This window comes from Symphalangus syndactylus, chromosome 9 (assembly GCF_028878055.3).
Source record: "Symphalangus syndactylus isolate Jambi chromosome 9, NHGRI_mSymSyn1-v2.1_pri, whole genome shotgun sequence".
In the NCBI taxonomy this organism is placed as follows: Eukaryota; Metazoa; Chordata; class Mammalia; order Primates; family Hylobatidae; genus Symphalangus; species Symphalangus syndactylus.
The window spans coordinates 42,013,374-42,037,153 of record NC_072431.2 but is presented as its reverse complement, the minus strand read 5'-3'; the positions used below and the strand labels follow the sequence as shown (position 1 = coordinate 42,037,153).

General features: G+C 35.3%; 1 protein-coding gene across 24 annotated transcripts in view; it reads right to left on the bottom strand.

Moving 5' to 3' along the window:
• BAZ2B (bromodomain adjacent to zinc finger domain 2B) overlaps window positions 1-23,780 on the bottom strand; it is a 419,408-nt gene that overhangs the window by 70,256 nt on the left and 325,372 nt on the right. For all 24 annotated transcript variants that reach the window (XM_063645961.1, XM_063645969.1, XM_063645960.1 and 21 more), the window contains 5 exons: window positions 11,253-11,393; window positions 8,409-8,663; window positions 7,222-7,436; window positions 5,682-5,756; window positions 4,636-4,879 (listed from right to left, as the gene is read on the bottom strand). In XM_063645961.1, the coding sequence (XP_063502031.1) occupies window positions 4,636-4,879; window positions 5,682-5,756; window positions 7,222-7,436; window positions 8,409-8,663; window positions 11,253-11,393 (930 nt within the window). The remainder of the gene's footprint in view (window positions 1-4,635; window positions 4,880-5,681; window positions 5,757-7,221; window positions 7,437-8,408; window positions 8,664-11,252; window positions 11,394-23,780) is intronic.

Genomic DNA, 23,780 nt, shown 5'->3' with positions numbered 1-23,780 from the left:
TGTATGGTTTGTTAGTTCTCTGTTAAAAAAGAAACCAAGTGAAACAAATAATTTCTGTAAATAAGTTCTAGTTTAGTAAGATAACTATACAGGGGAATAAACTAAAATCCCAGTACATAGTTGTCCAAGTTATTGAACTTATGAGTTAACACTTTAAAACAATTTATAATGTGAAGTGCTAAAAGAGGCTACTAATTCTATGAAAAGGTGATTAATTTTGGTCAGAAAGGCTTAATTCCTGCTATGGAAACAGCTCCACTTGCCAAATGAAGCAGATTGTTTATAAATGTTATCTTTTGTTTGAGTAATTACACTTCTGATACTCAAATTACATACCCTTCATATTATTTGTCACAGATGAATGTACATAATTCAGTAGTTTCAAAAGTATAATATTATGAAATAAATTATTTCTGCAAGGAATCTCAATGTAGTCTCATTTTCAGATTGGTACTCTTAAAAGCAGTAAAGTTAAATTCATTACAATGAGTTCTTGAATATGACATGAAAAACACAGGGAATCAAAGCAAAAATAGACAAGTGGCACTATATCAAATTAAAGTGCTTCTTCATAGCAAAGGAAACAACAGACTGAAAAGAGAACCTGCAGGACAGGAGAAAACATCTGCAAACCATATATTTGATAAGGGGTTAATATCTAAAATATGTAAGTAACTCTTACAACTCAATAGCAAAAACCAGATAACCAGATTTTAAAAATGGCAAAGAACCTGAATAGACATTTTTGCAGTGAAGACATACAAATGGCCAACAGGAATGTGAAAAGATGTCCAACATCACTAATCAGGGAAATGTAAAATCAAAATCACAATGAGATATCATCTCACACTTGTTAGGGTAGTTACTCTCAAAAGGAAAGAGAAAGAGAGAGACAGGAGTGTTGGCAAGGATATGGAGAAATTGGAACTCTCATACACTGTTGGGAGTGTGGGATTGTAAAATAGCGTGACCACTGGGGAAAACAGTATAAAGACTCCTCAAAAAATTAAAAATAGAACCATCTGATCCTGCAATCCTACTTCTGGGTATTTATTCAAAAGAACTGAAATCAGGATCTTGAAGTATTTGTGCTGTCATGTTCATTGCAATGTTATTCACAACGGCCAAATGGTGAAAGCAACCCAAGTGTCCACTGAGGGATGGATGAATAAACAAAATGTGATATATAGATACAGTGAAATATTATTCAGCCTTAAAAAAATCCTGCCATAAGTAACAACATGGGTGAACCTTGAGGACATTATGCAAAGTGAAATAAACCAGTCACAGAAGGTCAAATTCTATATGATTCCAATTATATGAGGTATCTAAAACAGTCAAACTCATAGAACCAGAGAGTAGAATGGTGGTTGCCAGGGGCTGGGAGGAAAGGGAAATTGGGGAGTTACTATTTAATGGGTGTGAAGTTTCAGTTATGCAAGATGAATAAGTTCTAGAAAGCTGTTGTACAACCTCATGCCCATAGTTACCAACAGTGTATACTGTACACTTAAACATTTATTAAGAGGGTGAATCTCACGTTAAATGTTTTACCAAAATTAACAAAAAAAGAAAAGTTCATTCCAATAATTTTTACCATTCTGATTTAAAATACAACATTGGAAATGGATAATTTATGAAAACATTTTGTACTCATGATATTTTTACTTAAGAAAGAGAATTGTGTAGCATAAGTTCTACATTCATTCATAAATTTGATTATCATTGGTTCCAACTAGATATTATTTTCACACATTCCATCGATAAATTCATCTCTCAGCTTTCTTTCACATTCCATTGATAAATTCATCTCTCTAAGCTTTCTTTATTTCTCCAGCATTACTGAGTTGATGCAATAAGGCAAAAGAGTTCTTTCTAGACTTCCTTAGCTAAGTGCTCTTAGCATTGAGGGCAGAAGAAATAGTTAGCTGTACGTTGTTTTTTGAGTTCAATTCCACAGCCCTATCTAGCATTCTTTTCTGATAAAAGGTGAACTTCAATCTTTTATACGTGTCCATTTTCATGACTTATGGTAGCTTTCCCTAAACTCATATACATACACACACACACACACACACACACACATCCCTCTATGACCTTGCCTTCTTCCCTTTGACCTACTCTTCAAAGGTAGCTCCTTCACCTTGATTGAAGCCCCTCCAAAATCTTTAGAACTTTATACCACAGTGCTTTTTTAAATTTCTTTTATCTTAAATCCCCTTCTCTCATTTTATTGACTCTTTCCTTTCCATCAGAAATCATCTCGTCTTTAACATCTGTAAAATCCTTGGCCCCTTCTCCTGCTCTAGGAACTCCCTGTCTTCTGAGGCACAATGCTTGAAACAGTCATCTTCATTTTCTCACTTTCTATTGTAATCAATCAATTATAGCCTGGTAGGTGCGCTCATCCCTCTAATAAAACTGTGTTGACACTGGTTACCAGTGACCTCTATGTTGCCAAATTCAATCAACATTTTTGGTCCATATCACACTAGCCTCCTACTGCTTTAACATTGTTTATCACTCTCCTTTTTGCAATGTTTGATTTTCTTGATTACTGTCATTATTACATGTGTAGAAAAGACTTAACATAGCAGGCCTGATTGGTATCCTCTGGAAGCCTTCTTACAAGGTTGGTCCTTGGCCTGGCATATGAGAACTTGGATCTTGGGAGGGTTAAGATGAGTTCTTAATATGGACATGAACTATTTGCGCTAACAGTGTGGATTATGCTGAATACCTGCTTTTCTTCAGGGAATCTGATATTTTGGCACATGCTATGCAGACGGTACCTACAGGTACCAGCCCCCAGAAAAAACCTGGACACTGAGTCTCTAATGAGCTTCCCTAGTAGATAACATTTCATGTATGTTGTTGTAACTTGTTGCTGAGTGAATTAAGCCTGTCGTGTGTGACTCTGCTGGGAGATGACTCTTGGAAGCTTGTATCTGGTTTCCTCTGGACTTTGCCCATACACTCTTTGCTGATTTTGCTTTGCTTCCTTTTACTGTAGTAATTCATTGCTATAAGCACAAGTATATGCTGAGTTCTGTGAATCATCCTAGTGAATCACTGAACCTGAAGGTGGTCTTGGGGACCCCCAACTCATAGAAATCTCTAACTTCTCTGCTCTTGCTTCTTGAACAAGGAGCCTTGTGGGCTCCTATTAAATACTGATGTTCCCTGAGGCTCCAACCTCAGTCCACTACTCTATTCACTAAACCAATCCCCCTCTGCAATCTTATTACCTCGTGATTTTAAATTATCATCTATATGATAATAACACGCAGATCTATATTTCTAAGAGCAAACTGTTCTTCAGGCCTCAGATTCCTAAATCTAACTGACTGCTGAGCTCCTATACATGGGTACCTCAAACTCAGCAAGTCCAAAAATAAATAATCATTTCCTGTCTTCAATTATCTGTTCCTTTACCTCCCCCTGCCCTCAATTATCTACTTACTCTGTTCCTGATTTCCCTATTTTAGTTAATGGCAACAATAGCACGAAGTCTTCCAAACCAGATTGCTGGAAATCAATCCTAGCACTCTATCAACCTACATGGTCTACCTTCCATCTTCAAGTCCTGCCCATTCTTCCTCCTAAATATTTATTAAATCATCTCCTCCCTCATCCCAACTACCACTGCTCTAGTTTCTACCCCAATTCACCTAAACCATTGCAGTATCTCCTGACTGATCTCTGCACTTCTGATTTTGCCCCACCTTTTGTGTCTTTCTCATAGCTGCCAGAGTGAGTAACTTAAAAATTAATGCTGACCATGCCATTCTCTGATTATAACCCTTCAGTGGCTTCCTGCCACTAAAAAAGCAAAAGATCCTAGTTCATCATTGTTGCGTATGAGACTCCAGTAACACTGAAGCACTTGCAATCCCCTTAAAGCACATTGTGGTTTCCTGCTTCTGTGCCCTTGGTCATGCATTTCTCTCTGCCTGGAACACTCTTCCCTAGACCTTTACCCAGGTTAACGTTCAGCTCAGCTTATAGCCTGAGCTGATGGGTCCAGAAACTCTTTGTGGGAGTTTATTACTCAGAAAGTCTAAATGCTCTTAAGTTGTATCTGCCTAGCACATTGTCAATACCCCTCTCAAAGCAGTTAACACATTATGTTTTCTTTTTGCAAATCCTTCTCAGTGAGACTGTAAACTGAGATGGGACTTTCAGTGCCTTATTCATCTTTGATTAAAAATACCTAGAACTAGAGAAATAGTAATTGGTGTTTGAGGAATACATTATTTTCACTAAACCTGACAACACTTTTAAAGGCATGAAGCGCTGTACAAATGTAACACAGTATGTTAATAGAATGAAACAAAATACCTGAAATTAAAAATCTGCATATCTCTTTGGAGAATTCTCAAGTAATTATATTAAAAAAAATTCTTTTATTCAGTCTTAGTGTCTTTTATGTATAGACATTCTACGAGATATTTAAATAACCATCACAAAAATTTTTATGGGATACAGATTGTAATATTTGTTTTCAGATGAGGAAACTGAGGCAAGTAAATGTCAAAACTGAATTCAAATCCAAATCCACCTGACTCCAAATTCTGTTTTTAAAAATATGTTATGCAGTTCTAGTTGCCTTAAAATCAACCTAAATTTCATTACCTCATCTTCACAGATATCAGCCTTTTTTCCTTTTTTGTCTTCTTTATCTTCTTCATCCTCATCATCTTCATCCCCTTGGTCATCACTGTCATCGTCATCATCATCGTCATAATCACTGTCTCCTCCCTTCCTTCTTCGCTTGCGTCCTGGAGTGGCTGTGCCCAAGGGATGTTGCTCTTCTCCAAGATCAATGCCACCTGAAGTGTCTCTTTTGCCTGTTTTCTTAGCATGAATGATTCTGAGCCTTTAAATATTATGAAAAGTGATGACATGGAACAAAAGACTTCTCAATATACTTTTAAAAGAGCAAAACATGAGTTGTATGCAAAAATACCTTATGGCATTTCTTTTGTGTTAAGCAATATGCCAATGTTAAAAAAAATTAGAATTAGGAAACTTAAGAAATGTTTCCATAAATTACAGGATGCATTCACTTTCAAGAGTTATTCTGGATATCTCTTTGGAATTAGACTCATTAAAAAAAACGATGAAAGTTGAAAAGAAGAATTCTAACAACGGCTGAGTAATAATTTCTGATCCCATACTAACTGACCGAATAAATTTCAATTCAAATTACTACAAAGAAACTAACCTCTTAACATAGGAGTAATTTCTGCCTGATATTTTCTGGCAGGAAGATAATTAAGTTTTAATGTTGAATAAGTTTAGCTAGATTCCGTAAAAGCAAATTTTAATTAGAAAGCAATTAAGAAAAAAAGTTACAGTTCCAAACATTCTATTTGTGATAAAAGCAACTTAATAGCAACCACAATCTTAGAAAATGTAATTGCTTGACTTGTTTAAAAGAAAAAAGAGAAAATGACTTTCTTCTAAGTATGAAGAATATAAGCTCAATGAATCTCATTGTATCTTTTGTCCACTGCAAATTCTGCCCAAGTTTTATTAATTTTATATCCCATCTAAATTGAGCATTATCTTTTCTTTAGACAATAAAAGTTTAAATTCTATCTTTGCAATTCATATGCTTTACTGGGAATTTGTATAAAAGGAAAACAGTACATTAACTTTAATGAAACAGGACTTACTTGCGGAGTTTACCTTCTACCACCCATTTATCTCTCCTCAAGTTTGACATATAATCAATGTTCTTGTCGATTTCACTGCCAATGCAAGAATTTATTAAAAAGTATAAATTAATCAATTTATGCAATGCATTAATTTGATATCCAATAAATTTGATACGTAAATTAATGCATTTTTGAGTAAGTAAAAATGATACAACTGACCTCATGCATATACACGTTCATATATGTATGTGTTTTGTATACACGTACGTTGAAAAGTGATAACTTCTCCAATGGATACAACATTAGTATTAGAAAATTCACTGTGGTTTCTATCTTAAACCAAGAAAGAAACTATGCACCAACTGCCTTAGAAAGACAACATTCCGAGTTTTGTTGCATGTATTTAAGATGTGATAATTTCCAAAATCAAAGCAGGATACCAGAACACATATGGATATTTACGTAAGTGCACATACATACATATGCATATATACTAAGTGTATATATATAAACAACCAAACAGAAACTAAGAATATTATGATATCTGGTAAAGTCAAATAGGGGTGCTTTTTCCCTTCTAAGGTAAAAACCATAGTGTACCATTTACACTGAATTTGGGTGTATGTGTTTTGAATAAGTGCCACTCAGCATTACTATTTGTTATCATGCTCATGCTTAAATGAAATTATTCTTTCATAAAATTGTAAGATGTGAATATTATTATATTTTTTAGGATGACTGTCAGTGAATAGCAGAAACAAACAAAAAATTACATTAATACAATATCATAGCTAAGATAGGTAAAGAAAACTTAAAATTTCCACACTGGTAGAAATGCATGACTCTGCATATTTGGTAGAAATGCATGACTCTGAATATTGATCCTTTTTCTAGAAAGGTAAAAAACTAAAAGTTGTTAAAAATCTGTAAAATAATGAATAACAAGGAGATGAACATGAATTTGTTCAGAAATCCTGAATACTAGAGTACATGTTGGTATTAGTATTTTACTAGTAACAAGTACTAGAGTGAGAACTCTGACTTTTAAATAGGATCAAATGCTTTAAAAAAGTATAAATTAATACATTGATAAACGAATGCTCTATGGTTCTATTAGCGTACAACAAAATAAAAAGTGACTACGTAATTCTATGAATGGCTACTAAGCAAAATCAGGTAGTCATCTGTCCTTAAAAGATGTGAAGGAAAAAAAAATTCCGTATTCTTGTGGTGGTACCACATTCTGGTACCATAGCAACTAAAAATATAAAAAAAGTTATGTATAAAAAATTAACAAAATTATTAAACAAAACAGGTGACAAAGACCATGTATTACAGACACACAGTATGATCCAAATTTTTTTTCAATACACTACAAAGAAATACATGAAGATATTATTAGTGGCCATCTCTAAATATTGAGATAAGTACAATTTTAATTCTCTTCTTTGTGCTAGTCTGTAACTTTCCAATTTTCTTTAATCAATTTGTATTATTTTGTGATCAGAAAAATTCAAAATGGAAAAAAAATCATGGAAAAGCCTGGGCATATGCTCACCTGACCACACTCTTGCTGCACGCCAGTTCATTGATCAGGAAAGCCAGGACTGAAGCTTTCTGTGCTGGAGTGTGAGCCTGAAAAGCTTTGGTCTTCAGACTTTCAGTAAGCTCAGTTTGTCCGCAGTGGGCTTCCATAAATATCTGTAAAATCTCGGAAACATTGTCTCGATTCACACCAACGTTCAGCAAATGTTCTCCAAGAGCTGTTTTGGCCTATAAAATTTGGCATTTTTATCAGTATTACTCACAACCATTTATACCATAAAAACAATAAGATTAAAAATCCCATTATTTGATTTAGATATTACTGACAAGAGCTTTATTCACTTTTTTTTAAATGAAAGAGACACAAAAATAGTCAATAGAAGACAGACAAGTATTCAAGTATTTGTATCTTTCTTTCCCCACTTCAAATCCTTGGTTCCAAGTCAGGCAGGGAGAAGAGTATGCAAATTCATGGGTAGCAGAAGTTTTAAATTACCTATGAAGCCTTCCATGACTATAAAAGCGACACCAACCTTTCCCCAAGTTTTATCTGGACATTTTATCAGGAATGACAGAGTGGTTAAAAAACAGTATTGTGTTTTCTACCTTTAAAGTGTCATAGGTTTTACTGGCTGGGGAAAATAAACAGGGAAACACTGAGGGAGATAGAAGAAAAACAGGTGCATCTGGGAGGTTCTCTCTCCACAATATTATCTAGAGCAAAGCTCCCTGGAATGTATACTGTATTTGGAATTAAGATAAACGTGAACTTATTGAGGATCCACTGAGCAGTACAGGGTCTTAATGTGCTGGTCTGTAGGTGCCTTGATTAGCTTCAGTTATTCACAGTGATTGAGAGACAACAAGGTATAATATCAGAAGGCACATACAAGTTCTAGTTGCCTTATGAATTATGAATTCTGTTGTTGATGAATATTGCTTAAGGATTTCCTTAAATCACCTTGGTCTTTGCCTACAGCTAGAGGAAAAAAGAATAACTTGAGAATGGTCTACATTCCTTAAGCCTTATAACCAGGTTTTCTTTGTATGAAGTGTAACCTGACACAAATCTACAGTGAACTTTGTGAGACATTATGTGGAAAAATTAGATCCATCTACATAATCTTCTAATATGCTAAAGCTATCTACCAATGCACTGACAGTACAAATTTAAAACATTTGATATTTTGTTTTTTTTACCTTGTATCCTGTTATTAGACCTGGATCACATACAGCAGCTGAGAGGAGCCTCACAAGCAAGTCTTGTACTTCACCCATGCTGTCCCCTATATTTAGCAATCCCTCTTGAAGAACACTCAGGTTTGGAACATCAATATTCACATCAAAGCCCAAAACTTTACCAAAGTTTCGTAAGAACTGCACCACCATGAGACAGTCTGAAAATGTACTTCCAGAGAGAACAAGTCCTGGAATACGAGGCAACTCTGGCAAAGGCTGAAAATAAAATGAAATATAAATAAAATAAAAATAGCTTAATTTTTTAAAAGCCATGATTTCGTACCTTCTAAAGTAAAATAAGCTGCTACCATTTTTTCCCTCTTGTATTGTACCAGTAGCTTCCTTTGGGATGCTAAATTCTCTGGGGGCATTTCTGTAACCCCCATGGAACTAGGCATAGTGTCTTGAAGCATCATCATACAAGTAAGCAACCATTAATAAATTTTGGTTGAACTCAATTATGAACTTAGATCTTTGCAAAAGAGACATTAATTTTAATCAACTTGTATATTCAATCAACTGACATCCATATTAACAAAACATGGATTATATAACTGGAGCAAAAATTAAATAAAATATAAACATTTCAAAAGTACTTTACCATGGACATACTTATAGGGGCATGTGCACCAATTTCTTCTAATGATGATGACATTTAAAAATCATACTTTTTTTTGTAGATTAGAAACGAACAGCATGCATCTGTGGGCTCTATGGTTGGAGAAAGTGGTACCATCTATGGCTAATGAATGCAGGTAAATAACTAGGTCCACATAACTAGAATCCATGACTCTGTACATAAACCCAGTTATAATGCAACCAAAGGTCTTTAGGTTTCCCTGTATTTAGGCAAGTATTAGCTTCAGTATTAAAATTAGCTATCTCTGTTGCTATTTCTCAAATATGCTCACATATTAACATTTTAATGACTTAATTGCAGTACCAGTTGTCATCAGCATTTTAAAATTTCAATAAATAGGTAATCTAAATTAAAAACATTTTGCCTGTTAATGAGAGCCTAAAAAAGTACTTCAAATTTTAAAAAAGTGACATAAATATTTCTATTTATCTGAATTGGTCCTTGTTCAAAAATATTTCTCCACCCTGCATTTATTGAGGTAACCAATTGAAGACTTTTTCTGTTAATACTGTGTGGAAACACAAAACTATAGATAATAGCTCATCTCATACAAATATTTTATATTCTTCTTGAAAACCAGTTAATTCTCATTCTCCCTTTTTCTTGAACCACATGAAACATATACATTTCCATGTAATTCTAAAAATTTATATAACAAAGCTGAGCTAATAAAAATATGGCTTAAAATGGACTTACATATTTGATATAGTACATATGAATTTAAGTGAAAATAAAAGATACAAGAAAACGAAGCTCACTTAGGATTTAAAAAGCTTGATCACTATGAGCTTATTAAATGTGTTAACTAATTTATATACCCATTCTCTGCTTAGGAAAATTTGAGCATCCAAATGACTAAAACTAGTAAGTATACTCTCGTTTTTATTTAGAAGCATTTATGCTAAGTAAATAAACAGAATATTAATATAGTTCAATCCATTCTAGAGTACTAAAAGTTTTCTTTAAGCACTTTAGAAAAGAGCTTACATAAATGAAGAGATAATCATTATTTGCATATCATTTGAATATTGCATATAAGTAAATATATATCCTACTAATTAAGTATAATATAGAGATGAACAGCATTATTGATATTTTTTTAGAAGTACCATCTTCTTAACTATAGTCAAAACATCATTGATTTTTACACAAAAGTACATGAAATTATGCTGGTTGCCAAGATTACAGCAATCTTTCTAAATTTATACTTTTACGTATTTCAGCAACATTACATGTCTGTGAAGCACTATGGAAGACAAAACACATATGAGGTGCTTTGGTTGGACACAGTTTCTTGGCTTGCAAGATGATAAACAGTATAGGCTCTGGAGTTTAACAAACTGGAGTTTGAATCCAAATTGCCATTTATTAGTTGTGTAATCTTGGGCAAGTTCCTTAACCTCTTTTTGTCTCAGTTTTCTTATGTGTAAATGGGAAGAAATACTAACTACACAGGATTGTATTGAAGATTAAATGAGAAAATTCAAATAAGTGCTTAGCACAGTCCTAGCATGTAGTAAACATGTTCAATAAAGGTTTGCCACCTAAAGCACTGAAGGAGGTCATAGATTATATATACTAATTTATTTAAATATCTACAGGGATGTGGGGAGGAGTTAAGATTTTTCTGTGCCTGCAACACTTTGGGAGGCTGAGGTGGTTGTATCGCTTGAGCCCAGGAGTTCAAGACCAGCCTGGACAACATAAGAGTCTGTTGCTACAAAATATTAAAATAACAAAAACCCAAAAAACTAGCCAGGCATGGTGGCAAGCGCCTGTGGTCCCAGCAACTCAGAAGACTGAAGTGACAGGACCACTTGAGCCTGGGAACGAGAAGTTGAGGCTTCAGTGAGCTATAATTCTGCCACTGCCCTCCCACCAGCCTAAATGACAGAGTAAGACCCTGTCTGAAAACAACCAACCAACCAACCAACCAACCAGCCAACCAACCAACCAAACAAAAAAACTGCCATTACCAGCACAAGAGCTCCAGAGAGGTTTACTTCTAGCTATCTAGGAAAGGCAAATTGACCTAGAGTTGGAAATTCACTGCTATAGTTAAAAATGAAAGGCTTTCACAATAGCAGCTCTGGCAAAGAAATCAGGTAAGAAAACTGGAAAAATTAAACTTATGAATGAAATGGTGTACACGACGTATAAATTACCTTTTGGTCTGCTAAGCACATGTCTTCATTAGGCTTCTTTAGTTCCTTTGCCATTTCTAATTCTAATCTTCGCTGCTCTAGTTTACGCTCTTTATTTAATCTTTTCTCATCACGTTTTTCTTGCTTCAACCGTTCCTTTTCCTTAAAAAGAAAATCATGTACACATATTCTTCTTAATCATTATATATGTTGGAATAAACTTAGAATTATGTAGCAACAATGAATTATTTTGCTTTTCATTAATCTTACTTTCTAATTTTCAAAATAATCTTATGACTGTATATATTTAATATCAATATTAGATTCGACCTAGACTATTTTGTTATTCAAAATTTGTTCAATCATTTGCCAAGTTATAGGAATACTTATTAATAAAAGCAGGTACATAAAATGCACATGGGCAACTACATATCTTATTAAATAAAATTATGAGCACAAATTTTAGTGTGGTTCCAGCAAGCAAATGATTTACAGCAGGAAAGCGGAAGTAACATGTTTGAATTTGCAAAAGTAGTTCTTTCAAAGTGAATTAGCTAGTCTTAAGACAGCACCTGTGAGGAAAGAAAAATATTATTCACCACCATAAACAACACTTAAGAGAATGTAAAATCAGTTCTGAAGGCAATGTCAAAAGCATTAAAAATGTTTTGGTAATGGCAACAACATGGAAATGACTGACTTGTCTCTCTGTTGTAGGGAATGACTTTTTGTTGGAGCAAGTGATTTTCTATTATAATACTATTATCATTACTTTTTCATCATATCTCAAATATAGCTCTCATTTATTTAGAGGAGAAATAACAGTAGAATCATCAGTCAGTTCTAACCTACTACCGCACACGCGCCACACATTGCTAATTGGTTTACTTTTGTAAGGTTGATTATATATCTTCCTTGATTAAAAGTGTTTCGATTTTCTATCAAAATAAGGTCTAAGTTCTTACTTTTGAATTCCAGACTCGTCTTTTCTAATCTTACCTCTCATATATTTTTCTGTATAGGTTTAGAATTTTCTATTCCTGATGAACATTTATTTCCTCAGCTGCTTATACTGGTTCACTCCAATCAAGACGTTCATTTTTCCCATCTTGCATATTTAAATCCTAATTAAACACCACCAATTTCTATTATGTTTCATAGCTCTTAACTCTGATTTTAACACAGCAGTCATTGCTTTCTGTACTATATTACTATTTTTGCCCATATTCTAATCATCTCCATTTCGATTATCACTGGTAAGTAAGCACCCTGACTGCTGCTGGAGGGAATGGCCAGGAGGGAGAAAGAGCGGAGTGGGGAAGAACATGGGACCAGAGAGTAGAGAAAGTACAGTATGTTTGAAAAATTGCTAGCTGTTTCAAGACTGGAGTGTAGGCTGCAAGTTGAATAGTTGCTGAATATTATGATAGCCAGAGGCCAGATACCAAGGGCCTTTTTATATGACATGCACAAGTTACTGTTCATTTTTATACTGCCTCTGAATTTCTGGGTTACTGATTCATGCAGACACTCTGGGAGGACAAACTATAAGGAAGCTTATGAGGTTGTTGACACCAGCAAAGTTCTATAATTAATTTTACCAATTATAAACCAAAAAGCAGTTTCTGAGGGTTTGATTTTCAAATCAAATTATTAGTTAATAGCCTGAAGTACTATTATTACTACCCCTTACAAAAGGGCAGCAGAGTCACTGGTAGAATAACTTTTTTTCCCCTAGAACTGAAATTTCGATTCTTAAACACACGAACTGTTGCTCTAAGAACTTTCCAAAGAAGAGAAGATTTAAGTTTTTGGTTCCTCACCAGAGTAATGAATTAGCATCGCTAATAGAAAAAAGCATATTAAATATCTCTTACTGATTTGAAAGTAGATACTGTAAAATTTTCTGCTGCACTCATATGCCACGTGATGTTTGTCAATAAACAATTGCATGTACTACAGTGTCTATGCCATATAGCCCAGATGTGCAGCAGTCTATACCATCTAAGGTTTGGGCACGTCACTATGATATCTGCACAACAATGTAATTGATTAATGACACAGAATGTATTGTCATCATTAAGTGACACATGGCTTTACATAGAGCTAACCCATATCTCTTAATGATGTCCATAAAAGCAATTATAAACATAATAATTGAGACTATTAGTTACTAAAGTTGTTAAAAATGGTTGCTATTACTTTTTAAAAAGAGAGAAAACCTATGTGACACTGATGCTCTTTTCACTGTACCAACTTCCCACTGGTAGCAATCCTGGAGGTACATACATACTCAATAGACACACGGGCAACAAGCTAGAGTGCACTGAATGCCATAAGATAAATATGGATTATATTCTTGGGAGTATCAATTTTAGCTGGTGAAATGCAATACTTTTTTCCACTTGAAAAAGTAAAATATGGAATAGAATGTAAAAGTCACATCGATATTTATGATAAAATGGAGATTGCCAAAAAATTATAGAAATTGGTGTGACCTTTATCAGTTAAAGACAAGCATTTATTACTATCTACTATTAGGCATACTTTAATGGAAATGTGGAGTCTCTCAATTCAGCATGATTTGTATAGAACTAATATAAATTCTGTGGTTATGGTACAAGTAACTCTCAAAGAGCCAGAGCTTCCAAGGTCCCCTCAACCACCAACTAATATTTATTTTTTATTTTTTTATTATTTTTTTTATTGTGTTTTAAGTTTTAGGGTACATGTGCACAATGTGCAGGTTTGTTACATATGTATACATGTGCCATGTTGGTGTGCTGCACCCATTAACTCGTCATTTAGCATTAGGTGTATCTCCTAATGCTATCCCTCCCCCCTCCCCCCACCCCACAACAGTCCCCGGAGTGTGATGTTCCCCTTCCTATGTCCATGTGTTCTCATTGTTCAATTCCCACCTATGAGTGAGAACATGCGGTGTTTGGTTTTTTGTCCTTGCGATAGTTTACTGAGAATGATGATTTCCGGTTTCATCCATGTCCCTACAAAGGACATGAACTCATCATTTTTTATGCCTGCATAGTACTCCATGGTGTATATGTGTCACATTTTCTTAATCCAGTCTATCGTTGTTGGACATTTGGGTTGGTTCCAAGTCTTTGCTATTGTGAATAGTGCCGCAATAAACATACGTGTGCATGTGTCTTTATAGCAGCATGATTTATAGTCCTTTGCGTATATACCCAGTAATGGGATGGCTGGGTCAAATGGTATTTCTAGTTCTAGATCCCTGAGGAATCGCCACACTGACTTCCACAATGGTTGAACTAGTTTACAGTCCCACCAACAGTGTAAAAGTGTTTCTATTTCTCCACATTCTCTCCAGCACCTGTTGTTTCCTGACTTTTTAATGATCGCCATTCTAACTGGTGTGAGATGGTATCTCATTGTGGTTTTGATTTGCATTTCTCTGATGGCCAGTGATGATGAGCATTTTTTCATGTGTTTTTTGGCTGCATAAATGTCTTCTTTTGAGAAGTGTTTGTTCATGTCCTTTGCCCACTTTTTTTTTGAGACGGAGTCTCGCTCTGTCACCCAGGCTGGAGTGCTGTGGTGCAATCTCGTCTCACTGCAAGCTCTGCCTCCCGGGTTCACGCCATTCTCCTGCCTCAGCCTCTCTGCGTGGCTGGGACTACAGGCGCCCGCCACCACGCCTGGCTAATTTTTTGTATTTTTAGTAGAGACGGGGTTTCACCGTGGTCTCGATCTCCTGACCTCGTGATCCACCCGCCTCAGCCTCCCAAAGTGCTGGGATTACAAGCGTGAGCCACCGTGCCCGGCTTTTGCCCACTTTTTGATGGGGTTGTTTGTTTTTTTCTTGTAAATTTGTTTGAGTTCATCGTAGATTCTGGATATTAGCCCTTTGTCAGATGAGTAGGTTGCGAAAATTTTCTCCCATTTTGTAGGTTGCCTGTTCACTCTGATGGTAGTTTCTTTTGCTGTGCAGAAGCTCTTTAGTTTAATTAGATCCCATTCATCAATTTTGGCTTTTGTTGCCATTACTTTTCGTGTTTTAGTCATGAAGTCCTTGCCCATGCCTATGTCCTGAATGGTAATGCCTAGGTTTTCTTCTAGGGTTTTTATGGTTTTAGGTCTAACATGTAAGTCTTTAATCCATCTTGAATTAATTTTTGTATAAGGTGTAAGGAAGGGATCCAGTTTCAGCTTTCTACATATGGCTAGCCAGTTTTCCCAGCACCATTTATTAAATAGGGAATCCTTTCCCCATTGCTTGTTTTTGTCAGGTTTGTCAAAGATCAGATAGTTGTAGATATGCGGCGTTATTTCTGAGGGCTCTGTTCTGTTCCATTGATCTGTATCTCTGTTTTGGTACCAGTACCATGCTGTTTTGGTTACTGTAGCCTTGTAGTATAGTTTGAAGTCAGGTAGTGTGATGCCTCCAGCTTTGTTCTTTTGGCTTAGGATTGACTTGGCGATGCGGGCTCTTTTTTGGTTCCATATGAACTTCAAAGTAGTTTTTTCCAATTCTGTGAAGAAAGTCATTGGTAGCTTGATGGGGATGGCATTGAATCTAGAAATTACCTTGGGCAGTATGGCCATTTTCATGATATTGATTCTTCCAACCCATAAGCATGGAATGTTCTTCCATTTGTTTGTATACTCTTTTATTTCATTGAGCAGTGGTTTGTAGTTCTCCTTGAAGAGGTCCTTCACGTCCTTTGTAAGTTGGATTCCTAGGTATTTTATTCTCTTTGAAGCAATTGTGAATGGTAGTTCATTCATGATTTGGCTCTCTGTTTGTCTGTTATTGGTGTATAAGAATGCTTGTGATTTTTGTACATTGATTTTGTATCCTGAGACTTTGCTGAAGTTGCTAAGCTGATAAGCTGATAACCACCAGCTAATATTTATAATGGCATATAAAGCCAGTCACAATCTAGCCCCACACAAGTGCTAGTCTCACATCTCACAATTCACAGTGGATTTCTCATGTTCCAGCCACACTGTACGACACACCCGTGTGGAGAAGACAGCGTAGCCCCTTTGAAGTTACTGCTTGGATGATTAATGATGATGAAGCAACAACAAAGCCAAGACGGGCATGTACACGAGGTTAAAATGGCTAATACTCTCTTTGTACCCCACCCCCAGGTCTTGTTTAGTCACAGTACTGTACCTCTGTATATGCCATACCTACTGTCTAGAATGCCTAGTTCCTCCTCCTTCACAAGAAGTCTGTAGAAAGCCTGTTTTTTTTTTAATCGTTCCCACAACTAATTTAGACATGGTAGTACTTCTTGTTTTTGAGCTTCCATATAACTTATTATAGCATTTGTTGCACTGTGTAGCAATTATTTGTTTAAAGTTGATCTCTCTCACTCAAGTATAAGCCTCTTCTAGAGGGCAGAGGAACTAACTTATTCACCTGTTTCTTCATGGACCTATTCAATTCCCACCCTGGACACCTGGAGAAAGTTTTCAATGATTTTATCTTTCTCTTTGACTCTTGAGCCTGTATCAGTCCAACTTTCCTCTCCCACTGGTCTCCATAGTCTAAGTATTGTTCTTACTTCTGACTACAGTAGTGATATGACTGTAATAGATACATTTGGTATGCCATGGCATATAAAAATTAATTGAGCATTTATAAATTTGCTGAATGATTAATTCTTCAAATGACACAAACTAAAATTAAGGTAACATTTTGAACTGGTTATTAAACGAATTCAATAGACAATTTCTTCTTCACTTTTAATATTTTACTCTGTGGGCAAACATAATTGCTATCTTCCATTTTCAGTTAAGAGTATTTACAAACCTTTAATCCAAAAGTGGAATTAAATACATTTATTAAGAATATTTAGATTACATTCAGAAATTTAAAAATTATCTAAAGTATATTTCTAACATCTACTTCATTATTAATTTCTTAGCCATATAGCATGTATTGTGATTTGATATGCTTGCAAATAGATACTCCTCCTATAAAAATTAAACAGATTTATTATCCAATAATTTTTGCCAAAAGCTAAAGTTTAAAGTGGCAGTGCTACTTTAGGCCAAAAACGAAGGCATGTAAATTTGTATAGTACCCTTGCTCCTAGACTTAGTATAATGCTCAGAAGTGCAATCTATTTACCTACTTTTTACCTTAGCCTTTTCTTGACAAAGTAAGCTGCCATATTATGAACCTATATCTAATTTCTATAATATTATATTTTGTTGCTCTGCCAAATAATAGGATTTTACAATGGAATTTTGTGATTTTCCAAGGTCAGTTCATAACAGACCTCTGATTTGCCAGAGATAAGACATATTAAACCTATCCTAACATGAAAAGAAAGTTAAAACATATTTTATGTTAATATTGGTGAAACCACGGGACAATAACTTAGACTGTCTACCAATGACTACAAAATGTAGCTCTAGATTTTAGATTAACTATAAATAATTACAATCACTGGGTTCGGTGGCTCACACCTGTAATCCCAGCATTTTGGGAGACTGAGGTGGGTGGATCACCTGAGGTCAGGAGTTTGAGACCAGCCTGGCCAACATGGTGAAATCCTGTCTCTACTAAAAATACAAAAATTAGCTGGGCGTGGTTGCGGGCACCTGTAATCCCAGCTACTTGGGAGGCTGAGACAGGAGAATGGCTTGAACCTGGGAGGCAGAGGTTGCAGTGAGCCGAGATTGTGCCACTGCACTCCAGCCTGGGTGACAGAGTGAGACTCCGTCTCAAAAAAATAAAAAAAAATAATAATTACAAGCAAAGCAGCATACATTATCCTAATTTTTTTTTTCCTCTTTCCCTCTATCCCCACCCAGTTTTCCAGATACAGAAATTCTTGAAATAAATACGGGCTCTTGGATTATAAGTCATTTATAACAAAATATCTTTTTTATCATCCTAATTATGTATTCTTAGAAGAAATATTATATAATGGGATCTTTTTGTATCAAAATCTTACTAATATCTTAGTTAAGAAGTCAGTTAAAATTTCATTTCAAAGTTGAAACATCTGTTGATAGCAAATACATTAAATTTAGATTATCCTAAACAGTTTGGTTTCATATAGGGTGAAAATTTAAAAATCAATTTTTTACTTACATGAAAAGATTATTTTAGGGACTCTAAAACATAAATCAAAGGATTTCCACAAGTCAATAGCACAATAACAAATGTACGAATAAATTTATTCTATTTTAGACTTATTTAAGTTAAAAATCCAAACAATAAATGTAGTATAATGACCCATTAGTGTGAAGTTTACAACTTATAGATTGTAAAACAGGCCATTTTGAAGAGATCATGTTGCACAGAGACTTATGGTTTTTGCATTTGACAATTCTACCGGGTCTCTCAGATGTTTGTTCTGGGCATAATTAGAAGAATACATTTCATTTGACAGCAACCTGTACTCAAATTTAAAAGGCAAAAATATAATTTAAGAGACACAGGTTTACCTCAGGGTACAGGAAGGATAAAAGCATAAGTAAGATTAATAACACAAGCCATTTATATATGACAGATGTAAAGAACAAATATGACACTGCTTTATGGGCCAATATTGACTGAGTATTTCAGGTAATTTTTTTAATAGGGCCTATTATTTTTACATTTTAATTTTATATTTATATACTATAAAAATTAACTTAAAGGAAAAAATTATGAAGCACATGATTCCAGAAACCCTAAAGACACTTCTTATACTTTATAGGTATAAAATACTTAAAAAGAATAAAACTTTCTACTTATCACGTTCTTACAATAGTATTACATAAAAAATTCTGTACTTATTTGTATTTTTTCCCATCACCTTGAGCATTTATCATTTCTCTGTGTTACAAACATTCCAATTATACTGTTTTAGTTATTTTAAAATATAGAATGAATCACTATTGACTGTAATCACCTTGTTGTGCTATCAAATGCTAGATCTTATTCATTCTATCTAATATATTCTTGTACCCATTAACCATTCTCACTTCCCCCGCACACTCCACTACCCTTCCCAGCCTCTGGTAACCATCATTCTACTCTCTATATTCCTGCCTTCATTGTTTGTTTGTTTTTGAGATGGAGTCTTGCTCTGTTGCCCAGGCTGGAGTGCAGTGGCGTGATCTTGGCTCACTGTAACCTCCTCCTCTTGGGTTCAAGCGATTCTCCTGCCTCAGCCTCCCAAGTAGCTGGGGCTACAGGAGCCTGCCACCGCGCCTGGCTAATTTTTGTATTTTTTAGTAGAGATGGGTTTTCACCATCTTGGCCAGGCTGGTCTTGAACTGCTGACCTCATGATTCACCCACCTTGGCCTCCCAAAGTGCTGGGAATACAGGCATGAGCCACCGTGCCCAGCTACATTCATTGTTTTAATTTTTAGCTCCCACAAATAAGTGAGAATATGTGAATTTTGTTTTTCCCTGCCTGGCTTCTTCTACTTAACACAATGACCTCTAGTTCCATCCATGTTGTTGAAAATGACAGGATATCATTCTTTTTTTTTTTTGGCTGAATATTACTCCATTGTGTATATGTACCACATTTTCTTTATCCATTCAACTGTTGACGGACACAGGTTGCTTCCAAATCTTGGCTATTGTGAACAGTGCTACAATAAACATGGGAGTACAGGTTATCTTTTTGATACACTCATTTCCTTTCTTTTGGGTATATACCTATGAGTGGGATTGCTGGATCATATGGTTGTTCCATTTTTAGTTTTCTGAGGAACCTCCATAATGTTTTCCATAGTGGCTGTGCTTTTTATTTACAGTCCCACCAACAGTATATGAAGGTTCTCTTTTTCTCCACATCCTTGCCAGTATTCATCATTGCCTGTCTTCTGTATAAAAGCCACTTTCACTAGGGTGAGATGATGTCTCATTATAGTTTTCATATGCATTTCTTGATGATCAATGATGTTGAGCACCTTTTCATATACCTCCTTGCCATTTGTATGTGTTGAGAGATGTCTATTCAGATCTTTTGCCCACTTTTAACTTGGATGATCGGATTTTTTCCTATTGAGTTGTTTGAGCTCCTTGCATACTCTGATTATTCTGTAGTTATTTAGATAAACTGTCTTTAAATATTATGTAGGATAGCTACTATTACATAAATGTCTCCTAAATTAAAATTGACATTGTTAATAATTCTTGAGTTAGAGATTTTAATAAGTATAAAAAACAATGCTTTCCAAAGTCTACTTTTTTACATAACATTTAACATTCCACTGAATTTTTTTTTTTTTTTTTTAGACAGAGTCTTACTCTGTCACCCACGCTGGAGTGCAGGGGTGCAATCTTGGCTCACTGCAACCTTCACCTCCCAGGTTCAAGCAATTCTCCTGCCTCAGCCTCCCGAGTAGCTGGGATTACAGGTGCACGCTGTCATGCTAATTTTTTGTATTTTAGTAGAGACGCGGTTTCACCGTGTTGCCCAGGCTGGTCTTGAACTCCTGAGCTCAGGCAATCTGCCCACTTAGGCCTCCCAAAGTGCTGGGATTACAGGTGCGAACCACCATGCCTGGCCCCTGAATTTTTTTTAATTTAATTTTTAAAAAATTTTTATCTTTCCTATGGTGCTAAATGTTAAATTGTTTATATAAAATAATTTAACATTTGTTTATAAAGGCAATTTAATTTTAAAATTGAAACAAATTACATTTGCATAAGTATTAAGTATATTTACTATTTTGTCAATTAAAAATGTATTTGCTTAAAAACTGTCTACATGTACAATTCTGCCTATTTTTTTACTAAATAATGACTGGTGTAAATATATAATTATGAAATATTCTTTATTACTTGAATCATTAGGAATATTATGCATTTTTTTCCTGCTTTCTAATTGTTTATTATACGACTTCCAAAACCTGAAACTTTCTTCCATTTCATGGCTTTCTCTCCTAAAGTGCTGACACAGTCATTCTGTGACAGATGCACGTTTAACAACCTTTTGCAGTTTACTGATCCTTGGGGAGACATGCAGAAGACTGTGTTAAAATTACTATGGTTGATAATTCAGTTAATATGAGTAAATTGATTATAAATTTGTGACTGGTATAGTCTAAAGTTTTCATAATGGAAACCAAAGATTTTGAGTTAAATGTTACTTTCTCATGTTGCTTAAACCAACCTTGTTTCTAGGGATTAGTAATAATGAAAGCAGATGTATTTCATATTAAATTATATTAGAAAATAAGCTTTTTGTATTCATGAGGCTAAAGATTATTTCTTACATTATGAAAATATTTATGAACTATGATGATATACTAATGGCCCTTTAATATTAATATAATAATGAGATAATTTATATAAATCTGAGAATTTTACTAATTATAAATTTATATAACTGAAAAACTATAAAAATTAGATTTCACAACTAGAAAACCAATAGAAAGTTGACAGTTTTTTAGTGAAAAATACATCGAAGTAGTACTAAATCCAAAAGATCAGTGTAGTGTACACAAAGAATCACACAACTGGTGTTTTTGTTACCTCCTTACTTTGATAGGTGTGGGGAGTTTCTTGGAATAATTTCAGGTAATATAGGAGATTTTTAATCAACACGGTGAAAGCAATTTGTTTTTTAAATTTCATTACTCATGGCCGGGCGCGGTGGCTCACGCTTGTAATCCCAGCACTTTGGGAGGCCGAGGAGGGCGGATCACGAGGTCAGGAGATCGAGACCACGGTGAAACCCCGTCTCTACTAAAAATACAAAAAAAAATTAGCCGGGCGTGGTGGCGGGCGCCTGTAGTCCCAGCTACTCGGAGAGGCTGAGGCAGGAGAATGGCGTGAACCCGGGAGGCGGAGCTTGCAGTGAGCCGAGATTGCGCCACTGCACTCCTGCCTGGGCGACAGAGCCAGACTCCGTCTCAAAAAAAAAAAAAAAAAAAAAAAAAAAAAAAATTTCATTACTCATTAAACACTATTCATAACATTTTCATTTTAATCCTAGTTTTCTTTCTTTACAATAGAATAATTAAAGATTTAAAGGTATTAACATTTATAATCAGGGTTATGCACAAGCCAATTCAGAATTTTGAACTGTTCTTGCCTAAGTATCATTTGGCCTTCATTTTATAATAAAGTTTGTTCTTTAAATAGGTAATAACAGAAAACTATTACAGATTTGGGCTATCAGGAGGTAATGGGTGGCAGAATATGAAGCCACAAGGTGCCCATTATTGACATTCCATGAGTTACATCTTGTGCATGTTAAGTAATAATGAGGAAATGGGCAAGTACATATAGGAATGCTTTGTTAATACCGAGGTTTGTTAATACTGAGGTTTATGTAAAAGACTGGGCGAAAGTTTTGATCATCACTAAACATAGGCCTTTTATTGCTTAACCACTTATACTGTTCAGTTTTATCTCTCTGATATGACTACTGCATCTTGAATATTCTTTTTGTTTTTCCCACGGTATCTAATTTAATCTTGGGCACACATTAGTAGTTTGAAAAATTAACAGTTGATCACAGATCTATGGGCACCATTCATTAGAGCAGTGGTCCCCAACCTTTTTGGCACCAGGGACCAGTTTCATGGAAGACAATTTTTCCCCAGACACAGGGGTGGGGTGGTGGGGAGATGGTTTCAGGATGAAACTGTTCCACCTCAGATCATCATCGTTAGATTCTCATTAGGAGTGTACAACCTAGATCCCTCGCATGTGCAGTTCATAATAGGGTTCATGCTTCTATGAGAGGGTTCATGCTTCTATGAGAGAGTTCATAATAGGGTTCATGCTTCTATGAGAATCTGATCCTGCCCCTGATCTGGCAGGAGGTAGGGCTCTGGCATCTGGCTCAGGTGGAGGTACTGGTCTGAGGCCCAGGGGACCCCTGCATTAGAGGAACATAATTCAAAATCAAAATGACTGATAAAATTACCCAGTCCATAAGTCCTGTTCATGGGTCTATGGTTATCAGATGATAACATTTTTTTTTAGACGGAGTCTCACTCTGTCACCCAGGCTGGAGTGCAGTGGTATGATCTCTGCTCATGGCAACCTCCACCTCCCAGGGTCAAGCAATTCTCCCGCCTCAACCTCCCGAGTAGCTGGGATTACAGGTGTGAGTCACCAGGCCCGGCTAATTTGTTTTGTGTGTATTTTTTAGTAGAGAGGGGGTTTCACTACCCTGTCAGGCTGGTCTTGAACTCCTGACCTCAGGTGATCCTCCTGCCTCGGCCTCCCAAAGTGCTGAGATTACAGGGGTGAGCCACCATGCCCAGCCAATAACATTTTAAGAACTCAATTTTACCTATGAGATTATCTGAAACATTCTGATTGAGAATTATTTGTGGCATATGTTATTGCATTGTTAAATAATAGTTCCTTGAGTATTTGACTATAACAAAAGAACACCATCTAGAGTAAAATAAAATTGAAAGATTTTACTATCATACAAAGAGAATTGCATAGAAAACATCATAATATACTCAAAATTTAATCATTGTTTTGCACTTAATTTGATTTTTTAGTTCTGCCACAATAACTTTAATTTTTACCCTATCCATTCATCCATTTACAATTTTCTAGGCACCTCCTATT